This window comes from Balaenoptera ricei, chromosome 5, assembly GCF_028023285.1.
Source record: "Balaenoptera ricei isolate mBalRic1 chromosome 5, mBalRic1.hap2, whole genome shotgun sequence".
In the NCBI taxonomy this organism is placed as follows: domain Eukaryota; kingdom Metazoa; phylum Chordata; class Mammalia; order Artiodactyla; family Balaenopteridae; genus Balaenoptera; species Balaenoptera ricei.
In genome coordinates this window covers 26694094-26710486 of record NC_082643.1, presented here as the reverse complement: position 1 = coordinate 26710486, position 16393 = coordinate 26694094, and the positions used below count along the sequence as shown (strand labels likewise).

The 16393-nt window shown below is 35.4% G+C and overlaps 1 protein-coding gene across 8 annotated transcripts in view; it reads left to right on the top strand.

The window, feature by feature from the left end:
• The window catches only part of INPP4B (inositol polyphosphate-4-phosphatase type II B), a 758305-nt gene that overhangs the window by 553915 nt on the left and 187997 nt on the right, over positions 1 to 16393 (top strand). For all 8 annotated transcript variants that reach the window (XM_059922536.1, XM_059922531.1, XM_059922530.1 and 5 more), the window contains 2 exons: positions 3816 to 3888; positions 16064 to 16211. In XM_059922536.1, the coding sequence (XP_059778519.1) occupies positions 3816 to 3888; positions 16064 to 16211 (221 nt within the window). The remainder of the gene's footprint in view (positions 1 to 3815; positions 3889 to 16063; positions 16212 to 16393) is intronic.

The window sequence follows — 16393 nt, the reverse complement described above, 5'->3', positions numbered from 1 at the left end:
AGATCAGCGCGGCTTTGTGACCACCTGGAGGGGTGGGATAGGGAGGGTGGGAGGGAGGGGATATGGGGATATATGTATACATATAGCTGATTCACTTTGTGGTGCAGCAGAAACTAACACAACATTGTAAAGCAGTTATACTCCAGTGAAGATATATATATATATATATATAAAACAACACTGAGAGTAGTAGTTGGAGGAAGACAGGAGATTTTGAGATGTTACGTTTGACATTCCTCTGAGACATCCAAGTATGGATATATCTAAGCAGTTGGAGGTTCAAGTCAGAATTCAGGTGAGATGTCCAAGCTCGAATTATATATTTGTGAGTCATCAAATGATATTTGGATGGTATTTACACCATGAGACTGAATGAGATCACAAAAGCATAGCAATTCTCATATTTTACACTCTTCAAATTTATATTTATGTGGATTTTATCTATTGATATTTACTGTATTAGAGATTTTGCTTATTTGGATTATATCCGTAGACATTTATCATATTAGAAACTCAAACAAGGAATGTTTAAAGCAGAAGAGTACATAAGCACACATACCATTAACTGTCAAATGATTGTGTCATATAGCTTCTAGAAAATTCTACCTTATGCTTGTAAGAGAGAGGGAAACAGACAGGAATTCCCTGGCGGTCCAGTGGTTAGGACTCTATGCTTTCGCTTCCAAGGGCCTGGGTTCAATCCCTGGTCGGGGACCTAAGATCCCCCAAGCCACGCACCCCCCCCAAAGAAAAAGAGAAGGAAACAGACAAATAATATTTTAGTATTAATATGAAAATAAAGTTGTCTTCGCCCTGTGCTAGATGCTACAAAGGGTGCAAAGGCAAAAGTTATCAGGGACTTCCAGGAGACTCCAGACCAAACTTTGAAAAGCATGATAGATGGAATAAATCAACAGATGTGAAAGTACTTGGCCATGAAGTGTTGGTCTTGATGGATTCATACAGAGCTTTATGATTATTGTTCATACAGTATTGCTAATTTTCTAGCTCAGTGCATGGTAAATTGATATGTTAGCTGAGAGTCAAAATCATTTAGCTCCAAGAATTTTACATATCATATGTTTTGTCTGCTTGGCCACACTTACCATCAAATGACACTTTTTAAACTATTAATCCAAATCAATAGGCTTATGGCGCTACATCTGGTACAAAAAGCATGTGATGTTTGTTATTCCTGCTCAGAATCACAAATGTAAAGTTATTACATTGAGAGCGCACCCCACGTAAGTGTGTAACGCTGCAAGTATCCATCATAATAATAGCGATGAACAGTAGAAATAGCTGAACCTTCTTAAGCACAGATTCCACATCATTTCCATCTTTGCATTCTCTGTAGCAACCAGCACAGTGCAAAAAGATTCTAAGGTCAATGTAAAAAAAAAGTAAAAAAATAAAATAAAAACGGCCTAAGGAAATAAGAAATAAGGTTCTTGGCTTTGAAAACTTTCAATCTAAATAAATAGAGACAGAAAAGGTACACTCAGGAAACAATTGAAGAAAATAATTGCTGAGTCCAAATATGAAAATATTAATTAATTTAGTAAATATTTATTGGATATTTTCTGTTTATGTTCCATGGATTTAAATCTTGAGAGCATTCTGAATAGTAGAGTTGTAAAATACAAAGTAAGAACATTAGTTTAAAATTGTCCTAAATATCAGCCTTCCAGTGTGGATGGAAGATATGAATATATAAAAGTCGTATGTCTGTATTCATTTGGTGGAATAAAACGGGCCTTTTGTTAGGAAACAGAAAGTTATCTTTGATTTCAAAGACGCAGGGTTGCCTCCGTAAAGGGAAGCAGTTTCTCAGGGTAATAGCCTGATCTCTGTGAATTATGGACTTCTTCACTAAAAAGGTTTAATCTAAACCATTCCTATAAGTTATATTGTAGATGATGATCTTCTTTTGGAAAGGAAGATGACTTAGAGCTGTATACCAAGTTATTATGTGGAAGGATGTCAGGGACAAAACATGAAAGGATTTGAGGACCAGTCTGAGAATATTGGATTGATTGGACAGTAAATAATCATTATATACATTCTAGAGCAGAACATTGATATGACGAACATAATGTTTACAAAAGATTACTTTAACAGCCCTATGTAGGCTGGAAGAAGTCGAGAAAACTTTGCAAATAAGAGAGATAAAGAATTTTAAGTATGTCCAAGCATCCTTGCACATTGCTATAGTGATTTGGGAAGTACATCTCCAAAATAGCTGTGGATTAAAAGAAGGGATCACCTCTGACTTTTGGTTGGTCGGGAAAATGATTTAGAGAACATAAAATTTTAAGAGCTGTTTGCAGTTACTCATTTTTTCAGTAAACTAGGATCTCAATATAAGCACTAAAGAAAGTATGAAAGCACATTTTTCTCCATCAAGAGATTTCCTGAGTAATGTGACGCATGTTATGATAGAGTAGTGGGCTTTAAGAATACAGAAAGTGACATTTAAATCAATGTTTTAAGTCATTTGTCTTCCTTCTCAAAATGCTTCAGGCACATAATACATTCTATCATGAACAGTGACCTCGGTGGTGGTGAGTCTCAAGGCGGGGGGCACTCCCCGGAGGAGGAACGGAGGTGGGTCACAGATAGTTACAACAGTTGGGAAATAGCCCAGGCAATTCTGATACATCCTACTAGGGAGGGCAGTCTGAGCCCTTGGAGTCTCTTGACAACACCATGCTTGCTACAGAAGGATGGCTGTTTCGCTTAGAACTCTTCACCCAGAGAACTTTCTGGGGTTTTGTCTGTTTGTTTTGTTTTTGTTTGCATTTATTTGTTTATGTCTGATGTATTTGCTCTAAAAATTTACTTTCCTCCTTCTCCCAGCCCTCCTTTTTCTTCTGTGGGGCCAGGCGGGGGGCGGTTGCTAGAGATAAAGGGAAAGTCATCTGAAGAAATAATTACTGGTCTCTGTCTATGTGAATATAGGTTTCTTGTCAGCCTCTCTGGGGCAGAAAAGTTTTGCTTCCTCTGTTAGTTACAGTTTCATAGGAGGTTGAAGCAGAGTCCCATGCTTAGGGATGGCTTATCTGAGATAGTATCTCCCACCCATGGTTCACTCGTTAGGAACATGGCAATGTGCTCTGTGTCTCTCTTCTCTCCTTCTGTCCAGAGAAGTGTTGGTTCTGTAAAGGATCGTGAGCTGAATGTATTTATCATGGATTAATAGATCTATGATCTCTGGATCCACTTATTTATAAATTGCTTATTCATAAATCAGACATCAGCTTATTTATAAAGTATCCTCATACTTTATGAGCAAGTGTTTGCATCGTTTTGCCAGAAACAAACATCTCTTTTTGCCTTATGAAATTAGATGCTGTAACATATTTTATTTTCTATTTAAAGTTGCCTTTACTTAAAAGCCAGAAGATAATTTGCTTTTTACTGATCGAAAATCAACCCAGGCAACAGAAATACAAAGCCATTCAGCTTGTCATAGGTGATTTGCTGTAGGAGGAACCTATCTCTAGCATGCGGTTAATCCTTTTCCACAAAGAAAGTACAAACTTCCTTTCCTAAGTAGTCTTTAACTGGAACTGAAATGTAGTCTATAATTGTATAATATAATCATATTATATATAAATGTAAGTAAATAATCACAAGTTAAACAAGGTTCATTGTAAAGATAAAGCTGAAAATAGTTTTACAAAAATGTTTGTTCAGAACTTTTTGAAACCGTGTGCATGACCTCATGTTTTGCAAATAAAAAAAGAATCTCGTTTCTTATTTGATCATTTTCAAATATATTTTCTTTTCTTTTTTCTTTTATTCCTTCTTAGTGTGCACTGGTATGTGAATGTACAGCCCCAGAAAGTGTGAGCGGAAAAGATAACCTACCTTTTTTGAATGCAGGTATGTACCTCAGTTTTGGAAACTTACATTCATTTCATATGAACATACATTTTAATTTTCTATGAACTCAATACTGAATCTGAGCAGCATTCTTACAGAACCATTGTAGACACTTATTAAATATTGGTAATCATGGGAGTCATCAGAGTGGTGTTAGACTTGACAATTCTGTAAGAAAGATATATAATATATATAAATACATGTATATATCTTGACTATATAGCAAAACAAATTCCTTTTAGCTATTGGATTTTGTATCATCTGAAATGAGATATTAGAAGAGGGAGTATTAGAAATGTCAAGCTCTTAATTAGTTTGAGTTTTAGTTTATTACTTTTAATGAAGTTGTTAAAACGGCATGTATATGGATTCAGTAGGAAAAATTCATATACACATTTGTACATTCCTGAGTGTGTGTGTACACATATATGTGTGTGTGTGTGTGTGTGTATAGTGTTACTTATAGTAATATATTTGAATTTCAACAAGGAACTAAACAATGTGATAAATGATGACTTTGAGACATCTGGTAAAATTACAAAATACGTGATAATATGTATCTATAAATTATTTATAATTTATAATTATAATTTATAATATAAATTATAATTATAAATTTATAAATTATAAATTTATAATTATTTATAATTATAATTTATAATTATTTAGCTGATTTTTGAATGATAACATAAATTATGATATAATTTATGTTATAAATTATGTTACCAGTGGTGATAATAATGGCAAATAAGTGGTAGGCGAGATGCCACTCATATGCCTTGCCTTACCTTGCTTTCTGATGTGTGCTATGAAGAAGGCAGTATTATTATCTCCATTTTACAGATGAGGAAATTGCTCAAGGTCACTACCTAGTGAATAGCAGGTCCAGAATTTAAATCCAGTTTTAATCCCAAGGCCTTTGCTCTTAATTACCAGGTCATGCTATTACTAAAAAGCCATTAATTAAAAACTTGGTGTAACAATAGAATAAACCTTAATATTTTTCTAGCCTTCTATGTTGTACATTTCAACAGTGACATGGATAGCATGATAATCAGATTAATGAGTGATACAAACTTCAAAGGCTTACTAATACATAACCCCTAAACTATTAGCAATTTTCCCCTGCAGGAAGCCACTAATAATAAGGGATGGAGAAAGACAGGCAACCTTTTGACTCAAAATAAAATATAGCAACAAAAAACCCCTTAAATGTACTTATTAGAATGAAGGATTAAACCAAAGAAGAGCAGCTGCTTCTCAACCTACGACCAAGTGACATGTATTTAAAAATTTTTTTATTAAGGATGTAATACCAGGAGGGACATGCATTAAACAGTGAAGGGGCTACCCGGTCAGCTAGACCAGCCATGTACCATAAAGTACTTGATAAGTTATCCATGTGGATAAAATAACTAATGTATCCTCAAAGGGTCTTCCTCACATATATTTTTTTCACCTGAAAGTTGACCAAACCTTTAGTCCTTTATTTCAATATATCCAGATAATCTATTTAATTTACCAGATGTCAATTTTGAGAAATAAAATTGAATGTGGGAGATATTACATTCATGTTAAATGCAGTTTGAATGAATCAAATTTCATCAGAATCATCTACACTGTAATTATAAGACACTTTTTAAGTGATTCACTCATGTGAACCTTGTAATTTTTTATACCCACAAAGAGAAATGCCGTTTTAAAAAACTGATTGGTTTAATATAAATTTAAAGAGAAAGAGAAAAATGGCTCCCGGAGTAAGAAAATATATCACCTAAGGAAGAAGAGACAAAGGGAACATAGTGAAAAGTAAATCTGCACCTCCTAATTCTTGTGCCATAAAATCTGCAAGGCATGAGTCTTGGAAGCGTACTAATAACTCTTCCAAATTACTAGGGTACAATTCCTAACATATGAACTGTAATGTGACAAAGACAAGTGACACGGAAGTGATGGAAGCAGCTGCATTCTGCAATTTAAATATACTCACTTAGTGGAGTGAAAGATGATTGATTACTGCTTTTCCCTTTTCCTGGAGGTGACAGTTTTGGTGGTGATTCTCCACTTAGGTCCGATGATATTTCTCAATGTCCTTAGTCCAGGCAATCCGGAAGTGCCTGGAATATATTTGCCACAAATATTTTCTATGAGCCTTCTTATATCAGGGAAAGATAAGGCTAAATGACAGTCAAATGTTATAAAAGCTAGATTTTTAAAAAAATGCTATTTTAAAGTACAACTAAGTGCTATATATGAAATGTTTCTGTTCCAAATCTAAGTGTGTTGTGCACATAGAGCATATGTAGCTAGACTATGCACCTATGACTTTCGTCTGTGTGTACCTTGGTCTTCTGTTCTATTTATTTATCTGTCTAAACTCAGCAACCTTGGAATTAATCCACTATATTCCCATGTGGTATTTTTTCAAAATCTTTAGGTGAAGGGAGTTATTGACATTCTTCTCAAGTCTCTGTATTCATGTATTATGTGGAACTGGCCAGTCTCAAGTGAGTGACGAAGTTCTTACTGAGTGAGTGCAAGAGCAAGTCATAGCTCATAGCTGCTCCTCACTATTCTATTTATATCTCTAGAGGTTTAATGCATAACTTGGGAAATTCACTTATCTATTGTGAGACTCCAATGAAAAAGCTCTTCCCCCTTGGGCCTCACCTTTTTCATGCCCTGTTTGCCTCTCAAGTTGAATGTATATGTTGGGAGCTTGGGGAGTTGAGGGCAGGAGGAGAAAAGAGATGAGGAGGAGGAGAGGGGGCAGAATTTACAACTCCATTAAAAAAAGATATATAAGTACCTTAGTTATAGGAGAAAACAAATTCCTTTCAGCTGTTGGCTTTTATAGTCTCTGAAACAGGAAACACACTAGAAGGTACAGTATTAGAATTGTGAGGTTCTCATTTTGCTTGATTTTATAATTCTGTAGTTCATCAAATAAAGTTGTTAAAATAATAGATTTACCCGTTTAATTATTGGTTTATTCACTTAAGCAAATGGTAGTGAAAACACTTCACACTGTTTGTTGTTGAGGTATTGTTTGGGCGATGGGGGTAGGGGAGGTTATTTTTGAACAGAGGGAAGTGTAGACAGCAGAGTCTCTTATCTGGTCACGGAGTTGGGTGTCCTACTAAGTCTCATCAACTGAGGTGCCTTGTCTACAGCAGAACAAGAACAGATGTGCTCTGGTGGTGTTAATATCAGAGCACTGGACAGACTCTTCTGAAGAACTGGTGTCACAGCCTAAATTTGCTAACCAGCAGTGTGACCCTGCCAGACAAGTCAGCCTCTTTGGACATCAATTCTTTCGTAATGACCAAATTGACCTGGACAGTCTTTGATTTCCTTTTTGGCTCTCAATGTCTGAAGTCTGTAGAGCATAGTTTAGCTTTTGCTATGTTTTCCTTCGTTTTAGAAATACTTCATGGAAGTATTCCTTTTCATCAGTCTCACATGGAGTCACATATCTATTCTTTGTCACTTACAGTTGTCTTTCTCAGGAGTTATTTATATTTAATAAGCCTGACCACAGATAAGCTTTTTAAAAATTTTTGTCAAGGAGACAATTCTCTCTAGATTTCCTAAATCTACCAGTTTTCCTCGTAAAAGTATAATGCTACAGAATACTTCAGTCCATGGACTTTGATATTATTATGCCCAATCTGAGGAGCTAATGGGCCCTGTCACCAAGTTTCCTATTATCTTCACATTTCAAGTGAGTTTCCCCCTGTCAGCAAGCGTTCGATCTGATACAGCATCTTTCTTGGTTGAATTCCATACTGCTTGAGTCATGAAATTATCCTTGATATTTTTTAAAGACCACTTTCATGCTGTACATTAAAGTGTGTGCTGTCCATTGCCCTCACAGAGGGTGTATCTGACAACGATGATTTCCATGACTGTGTAAGTTAGAGTCTAAGCCACAATGCGGGGACTACTCTTTCAGTCCTAAACACAGGCAATTTCCCTCCTGTTTGGAGAATTGATTGGTGTTTGTCTTCTTGCCTCACAGATAAATCGCAATTTTTCTCGAAATAGTCCGCTATATCCTTGATTCTTTTTCCCCCAATAGGATTAAGCCATCTACTACTATTGCTTTACGGAAGATGCCTGATTATGTGCTATTTAAGAAGAAACATTGCTTATTTAGTTCTGTGTCTCCAGGGCCAGAATACAATAGGCACTCAGTAAATATTTGTCAAATGACTAATAATGGGTGTATCTTATCGTTTGAATTGACCCTTCAGGTAACAGAAAACTGCACTGTTATTCTTCTCTCCATGAGAAAGATGTTCAAATTGAATTATTTAGGTTTGAAATAAAAGAATTTATTACTCTCCCTAAAAATTACTGTGAAATTCTCATTTTAAGTTTTTTCCTGCCTCATATGGCACCAAAGATTTTAACTGCCTTTCACAATACCACACAGCTGAACTGAATATTGGGTGACCTTCTCCTCGCTACCACCTCATGTAAAGCAAGGCATGACAGAATATTTTAGGAGATATTCTGAGAGACATTGAAAAATATATCCCTCTATATTCATTTTGAGTCCTGAGGAATTCCAGCCAAAAAGCAAATCGCATTTTCCCCGTTTTTTCTCTTCATTCATGAGGTACTAAATCAACTACCTTGTCAAATTTTAGATCATATCAATTTATGCTAACAAAGATATCTCTGTTGTATTTTCTCCATACTAGTTTAAATAGATTTTGCCCTTGTATTTATAACTCTATGATGTGTAAAATATGGGACCATCTTGGCTTATAACATTGGCCCTTTATCCTTTATACTTACTTACTCACCAGATTTCTTTGCCCTTTGCTGTTTTAACAAATCCAATGGAGTCCATTGTCTACTGAAAAAAAAAAACCAAACACAAACACGCAACAAAAAAGTTGAGAGTTATGTTTTGTTTGGCGGATATTCTTAGGACTTCAAGCCCCCGGAGATAGGACTCTCAGGTCACTCTGAGGAACTGCTCCAAAGAGGCGAGGCGGGGAGCCAAGATATTTAGGAGTTTTTGCAACAAAGGGCAGGTAGTCGGAACATCAACAGATTATTGTTAATTAAAGAAAACCAGACATCTCAAGTTAATGAAATTGGCGCTTTGCTATGTATGGGAAGATGCAAAGTCTGGGCTCGTTGAAATCATTCCTTTGGGGCTTCCCTGGTGGCGCAGTGGTTGAGAATCCGTCTGCCAATGCAGGGGACATGGGTTCGCGTCCTGGTCTGGGAAGATCCCACATGCCACGGAGCAACTAGGCCCGTGAGCCACAATTACTGAGCCTGCGCATTCTGGAGCCTGTGCTCCACAACAAGAGAGGCCACGATAGTGAGAGGCCCGCGCACCGCGATGAAGAGTGGCCCCCGCTTGCCGCAACTAGAGGAAGCCCTCGCACAGAAACGAAGACCCAACACAGCCATAAATAAATAAATAAATAAATATTTGAAATCATTCCTTTGATGTGCACCTCAGCTATCTGGGGCCAGAAACCTGCATTTTCTTATTCTGAGTCTCCTCAGGGTGTGCCATCGGGGTGGCTATAGCTGTTGACAGCTAGATGGCAGGCATTCTTTGTTTCCATCCCAAGTTCCCTCAGGGATCTCCCTCTGGGAGGCTGTAATGTGATGACTTGATGGCTGCAACATCTTTTGTTTACTAATATGTCAGGTGACATTCTTAGTTCACACCATTAACCTTGCTCTTTTGGAATTTTCATATGTTTTCATTACTGTGTATTAACATATTTATGGTGTTAAGTAGCTTCAATGGAAGAGTGAATCTCACTGTCTAGTAATCCATGAAATCATCTCTTAGACACCTTTAAATACTTCAGCTGTCTTCCTGTTGTAAGTTTATTACCCCCTCCACTGCCCACCTTAGGTAAACTAGAAGAAAAATAAAGGCAAGAAGAGGATATAGTCAAAAGGTTAACATTTTGTGGACAAATGTGAGGAGGGCTTTCTCTCAGCTGTGGTTTTCCTTCTTTCATTCTGATGCCCGTGCTTTCTCTTGAAGTGAGGTTTTTAGTTATGTCCTTCCCCCTTGCATTTTCCCCTCTCAATTTACACAGTTGTCGGGGCCCTAACTGTTCGTCTATTAGGGAAAGTAATGATGAGAAACATCTGAGGTGTAAGGTTTAAGCTCATTTCTGTGGAATATTTGCATATACTGGGCACTGTGCTAGGTGCAGGAGATAAAATGAGGACAAAGAAAACAGTACAGTCATGGCCTTCACAAAGTTTACCTTCTAATGGGGGACACAGAGCAGTAAACAGACAATTATAGCACAACTGGTAAGAACCATGATAGAGATGGGAATGGGGAGTACAAAAGAGAGACAGCTGTAGGCAGGGAGCAGAGGGAAGTCAAGAAGGGCTTCCTGGAAGAGGTGCTTGCTGAACTGAGTTTATAGGATGATTACGTGTAGCCAGGATAAAAGGAGCGTTCCTTTGAGGTACAGGGAATACCTTGAACAGGGGCAAATTGGCAAGAAACAACTTGAGTTCCATGAACCGCAGGTCGTACCAGGCTGCTCAGCGTAAAATGTGAACCAGAAAAGGACACTTCTGTAGATCTGTCCTTTACTTTAATGACTGAATTAGAATGAACAGGGAAAATCATCCAAACTAGAGTGAATGAGCAAACCTCTTTTCTGACCATCCAAAACCAAAACTCCAAATTCTACACATTGAACTCGCCAGTTTTCACCAGTTGGAGACTAAATCCCCACAAATATTATCTTTATGTTTTATTCTGCATCTGTAATAGTTTTTGTTGTTCTTGGCCTTGAATTGAAGATGGAAGGCCAAGAGCTTGTGGGTTTGGCTAGACTAGGGAAGCAGCACTTTGACTCAGCTTACATCCTATTTCTATTCTTATTTTTTGTTCCTTTAAAAACAGCACAAACAATAACATAATTTAGATTTTATAACACACATAAAGAAAAGTAATTTAAAATTCTGGGGGAATTTATTTTTTAATAGTTTGTTTCCTCTTTATTATTTTAAAAGAGATCTTTCTTTGCTGTGTTTTCTGAGCTCCTGTCATGCTTTCTTACTTTCTCTTTTCTAAGCCTTGCTTAGGATAGTCTTTTAGTGATTTCTATTTAGGATTTTTAGTTCTCATCTAATCTTAAAAAGAGCCAATCTACATTTAAGATGTATGTATCTAAATCTAAGATATTTTCGACTACAAATGAGAGGATGTCATTATCTAATTGGCTTACACAGACTTATCTTTACTAAGTGTAATGTAGCATTTGGAGAATAGGCAATGCATGTACATTTGGCTGAATGATGAAACTATTAAACAACTGCATATTTAAAAGCTATAGAATGAATAGATTCTCTACAAGAATCTACAGTACATTAAAATAATGATTTTGTAAAGCTTGAAGCCAATAAAGTCAGATTCCATTTAAATATGTGACATCTACCACCTCCTGAAAGCAAGAAATTGCATGAAGATAATCACAGATGAGCTTATTCTGGAGAACTGTATTAAAGACAATCTGATGAGATAAGTGTTTGGCATTTTGATGATCCCCTCAACCCTGAATCCAAATTTCCAAAATTCCTTGTCTAATCCACTGATGTCCCCAACACAGACACAGAAAAGAGAAGATCATCCCTATGATATCACTCTGGTTTATCTTTTCTGCCCCAGGTTGCTTGAACAGCCATCCCTTTTTAATGTGTTGTCTATGTTTTGGCTTTGTTGAACATTTCCTTGGCATCTTTACTTTGATAATTCAGAACTGGAGCACTTGGCTTTCACAATTGCTGGAAAAGCAGGTGGTGTGCTACCGTATTAAAAAGGCCTTTTACAGTGTCTGGAATAAATGATATGGAAATTTGAGTTGTGTTGCAATTTTAGGAGAAAAAAATCTGTCATTTACTTTCTGTCCCTGTGTTCACATTAGAGGGTGGATCTCAGTGGGAATGTATTCATATCTGGACCATCTTAGAACTTTATCCTTATGAAGTCATTATTAAGACTGTGGTGGTGTCCAAAATCTCTTCACTACTTTTCCCTTGGTAGAATCTGTCGCATGATATTTTTAGCAATTGTTTTGGCAAAAGCAGTGAAAAAAAATGCAGATAATACACACAGGGCTCTCTTCAAAAAGAACTTATAATAGATAAGTTAGATAGTTGTTTTTGCTGAGTTGAGCCTATTGTGTGGTCAGAAATGCATCTCCTACATGAAGAAATACTTGACATCAGTGGAAAGCCAGAGCTGAAAGTGGTGGGCTCATTTACACAGCTGGAGTATGTATGCAGAATTGTTGAAACTGTATCTCTGCTATAGGGGAGAAGTATTTATAAAACGACAAAAGCATTCATCATTTATGGCCCACTGTTCAATATCTGATACATGAATACCTTGCCTTTCTTTTATATGAGGATGGCAAAAATCTCCTCACTATGAACCCAGCAAAATTTTGAGTTGAGAACATCTTATCTGGTCTGTTTGTAGCCATTGGAACAAATTTCATGGTAATTAAAAGTCAGGCCATGTATTTTTTTAAATTTTCTAAGTCATAATCCATTATATGGCATTTTGAGAAACAGTAAGTGTTCTTGCTTTATACGTAGTAGGTGTTCAATAAGCAATGCTACTGGATCAGACTTGGTTGTAAAGTGGATTCCACTATGTCTACATTGAGATCCTAATAACTATGTACAGTTAAATACTAATGTTTGGAGATCTATGAATTTCAAAAGGTTAGAACCTATAGCATGAAAGTTAGATAGGAGACATTATTGGGAATTTTCGGGGGGGTAGATCATGTGGCCTGATTTTTTTGTTTATTCTTTGCCCCAAGTGCTTTCCTTAAAAAAACAGCAGCATTCCCACAGGGTCCTGGATGTTGTGTCTCGGGTGGTCAGAGGATAGTTCTGGAGCTCATTAATCACACTGTCCTTGATTTCTACCACTCTATTTCAACAAAGATTTATATTTAGAATACACTGAAAAGCAGTAAAATGAAAACAGTAAAATCAGAAGTTGAAGGACTAGTTTTGTGATAACAGATAAAATAAAGAATATTATATTTTTCAACTTAATTAAAAATACAAATTTTCTAAAATATTATTGTTTTATTAAAGGCAAGAAAAATCTAAGGGTTTTTAACCGTGGTTTGGGAGATACAAAGATTCTGTGTAATCCTGAAAAAAAAAAAAAAAAAAGCAGAGGTTAAAAAGCAGTGCATATACTAAGTATAGGTAACCCAAGTAATTGAATATTTACTTAGGTTACTAAGGAAAAATGTGGACATTTCAGAGACTGTTTCTGTCTTACTATAAAAGGATGCATTTATATTCCTCATCATGTTAGCTATATATATTAGAATTTCTGAGATCTCATAAATGGTTTAACCTGACTTACAATGTATTGAATTCTGTACATACATTGTTTTTCTTCTCCACCTCTAGAGATAGGGCAATAGAGGTTATAGTAAAATTCTTACATCTTTAAAACATTGTCACTTTAAAGATGAATGAAATATCATAGTTTCTTTCATTGGCTGTAAGTTTCTGTATTTCATATAAAAGAAAATATATCTGATAAGGGCTAATATCCAAAATATATAAAGAACTCATACAACTCAGTAACAGCAAAAAAAAAAAATTCTGCTTAAAAATGGGCAGAGGATCTGAATAGACATTTTTTCCAAAGAAGACACACAGATGTCCAACAGGTACATGAAAAGTTACTCAACATCACTAATCATGAGGGAAATGCAAATCAAAACCACAGTGAGATATCACCTCACATCTGTTAGAAAGGATATCAAAAATACAAGAAATAACAAGTGTTATTGGCAAGGAAGTGGAGAAAAGGGAACCCTCATGCACTGTTGGTGGGAATGTAAATTGGTGCAGCCACTATGGAAAACAACATGGAGATTCCTCCAAAAACTTAAAATAGAACTACCATATGATCCAGCAATTCTACTTCTGAGTATTTATCCAAAGAAAATGAAAACACTAATTCAAAAAGATATATGCATCCCAGTGTTCATTGCAGTATTATTTTCAATAGCCAAGACGTGGAAACACCCTAAGTTTCCACTGATGAATGGATAAAGAAAATGTGATACACACACACACACACACACACACACACACAAATGGAATATTATTCAGCCTTAAAAAAGAATGCATCTTGCCATTTGTGACAACATGGAGGGACCTTGAGGGCATTATGGTAAGTGAAATATCAGACAGAGAAAGACAGATACTGTATGAACTCACTTATATGTAGACTCTAAAAGCAAAAACAAAATAAAACATAACAAATAAAAAAAGAACTCATAGATATAGAGAACTAATTGGTGGTTGCCAGAGACAGGGGATGGGGATGGGTGAAACAGGTGAAGGGTGTCAAAAGGTATAAATTTTCAATTATAAAATAAATAAGCAATGGGGATGTAATGTACAGCTTGGTGACTATAGTTAATAATATTGTATTGCATATTTGAAAGTTCCTAAGAGAGGTTTTTAAAGTTCTCATCACAAGAAAAAAATTGTGACTATGTGTGATGACAGATGTTAACAAGACTTATTATGGTAATCATTTCACAATATATACAAATATTGAATCATTACATTCTTTACCTGGAACTAATATAATGTTACATGTCAATTATACCTTTATACCTCATTAAAAAGAGAAAGAAAATAAGTATAATTAGCCTTATATATGGATCTGTGATATAATCTAATTGATAAAACTTAAAGGTCATGTTTATGGCAAAAACATAATCCTTTAGACATACAACTTTAGATTTAAAATATTGTCTCTCAACACCCTGGAAATATTCTATCGTCTTCTTGCTTCTATTGATGCTTTTAAAAAGTGAACATTCTAGCTAATTCTTGTAGGGGGTAGATAAGTGTGACGGGAGCTTTGAATCTGGTCGTTAAAGAATGAGATGTTTGAAATAAAGGTTTCCTATTTAGTATCAATTCTGATAATGAAAATTGTCAGACTGGACCTCTGAGAATGATAGTTGCAGAATGGATGAATAGTTCCTCATTTTAATGCTCAGAAATATATTTATATTTATATTTATATTTCCAAGTAACGAATGAGACACAGCCTTATAGAACCCTAAAATGAGAAAGGCATTTTACTCCATATGATGAAGAGACTTGGGCCACATACCAGGCTGGGCATTATTTAAAGTCTTACATCCACTTCAATATCAAATTCTCTTTTTAATCAGCTTCATTGGTAAACTGGAGCCAAATAATCATACCTACTTGACTGGTGATTGACCTGATATTTTGTTGTCCATTAAGCTTTGATATATTTCTCTTATATTCATTATCCAACAGCAATGGAAATAAAATCCTGCCCTGAAATATAGGGCTTGGTAGTATGGTAGGAATGCTGGCCTCACAAAAAATGTATCAAGTATTATCTTAATATCTAGCCCTACACTTTTTCTTTAAATCTTGATGACATGACCATGTTATTTCTTCCCTAATCACTGTCACCCATCCCAAATATTCAGTTTCTTCATAGTCTCCATGTCTTGCTTCTGATAATATATGGTTTTAGGAAAGTGTTATTGACTTATTGACACTAAAGTATGAGTAATATTTGAATTGTAATAGATCTTAAGCCAAGGAATGAACCTTTCTGACATTTAAGAAAAAAGTCACTTTTGGTAGTAGGGTCATTTAAAACCTCTCATATAACATATCAGTTGTCACCTACTATATAAGTGGGTAAAGTTGACTAAGAGTGAGTGGAAGAAATCCAGAAATGTATTTTTTCAAAGCATGTATGATGTATAAATCCATATATTTTCATCTATATTTATAAATACATATACTTTAAGAAAATCTTTAGAAGGAAAAAGAATTAATAGGTGGTATATCAGAGAACCATAGTAGCCACATTTATGAATTGGAATTTGATGTATCACTTTTTAATTTAATAAAGACTATATCCCATAAGCTACTGAAAAAAATAAGATATAAGGAGAAAATTCTTAGAAACTCAATTACACTACGGATTATGATAAAAAATTTTGATCAAATAATTAGAATGGTAGCCTGATTAATGATTTTGTTAATTGATCTTTATCTAAAGTGCATATCTTTATAATTTAACTATTAACTTTATTTTTTTCTCCTTTTCCAGTGTTAAAGAACCCAGTGTGTAAATTATATAGATTTCCCACATCTGACAATAAGTGGATGCGAATCCGGGAGCAGATGTCAGAGAGCATACTTTCTTTTCATATTCCTAAGGAATTGATCTCTCTTCAAATCAAAGAAGATTTGTGTAGGTAAGAGAAAATGATTTATGATTGTCTCTTACATTAATTGTTTTTTTTTTTATAAAACATTTTTTCTTAAAGTATGATGATAACATAAAAATCTAGATCTGCATTGTCCAGTATTATGGCTCCTAGCCCTGTAATTAGTCCACTTTGAGATGTTCTGCAAGTGTAATATAAACACCAGAGTT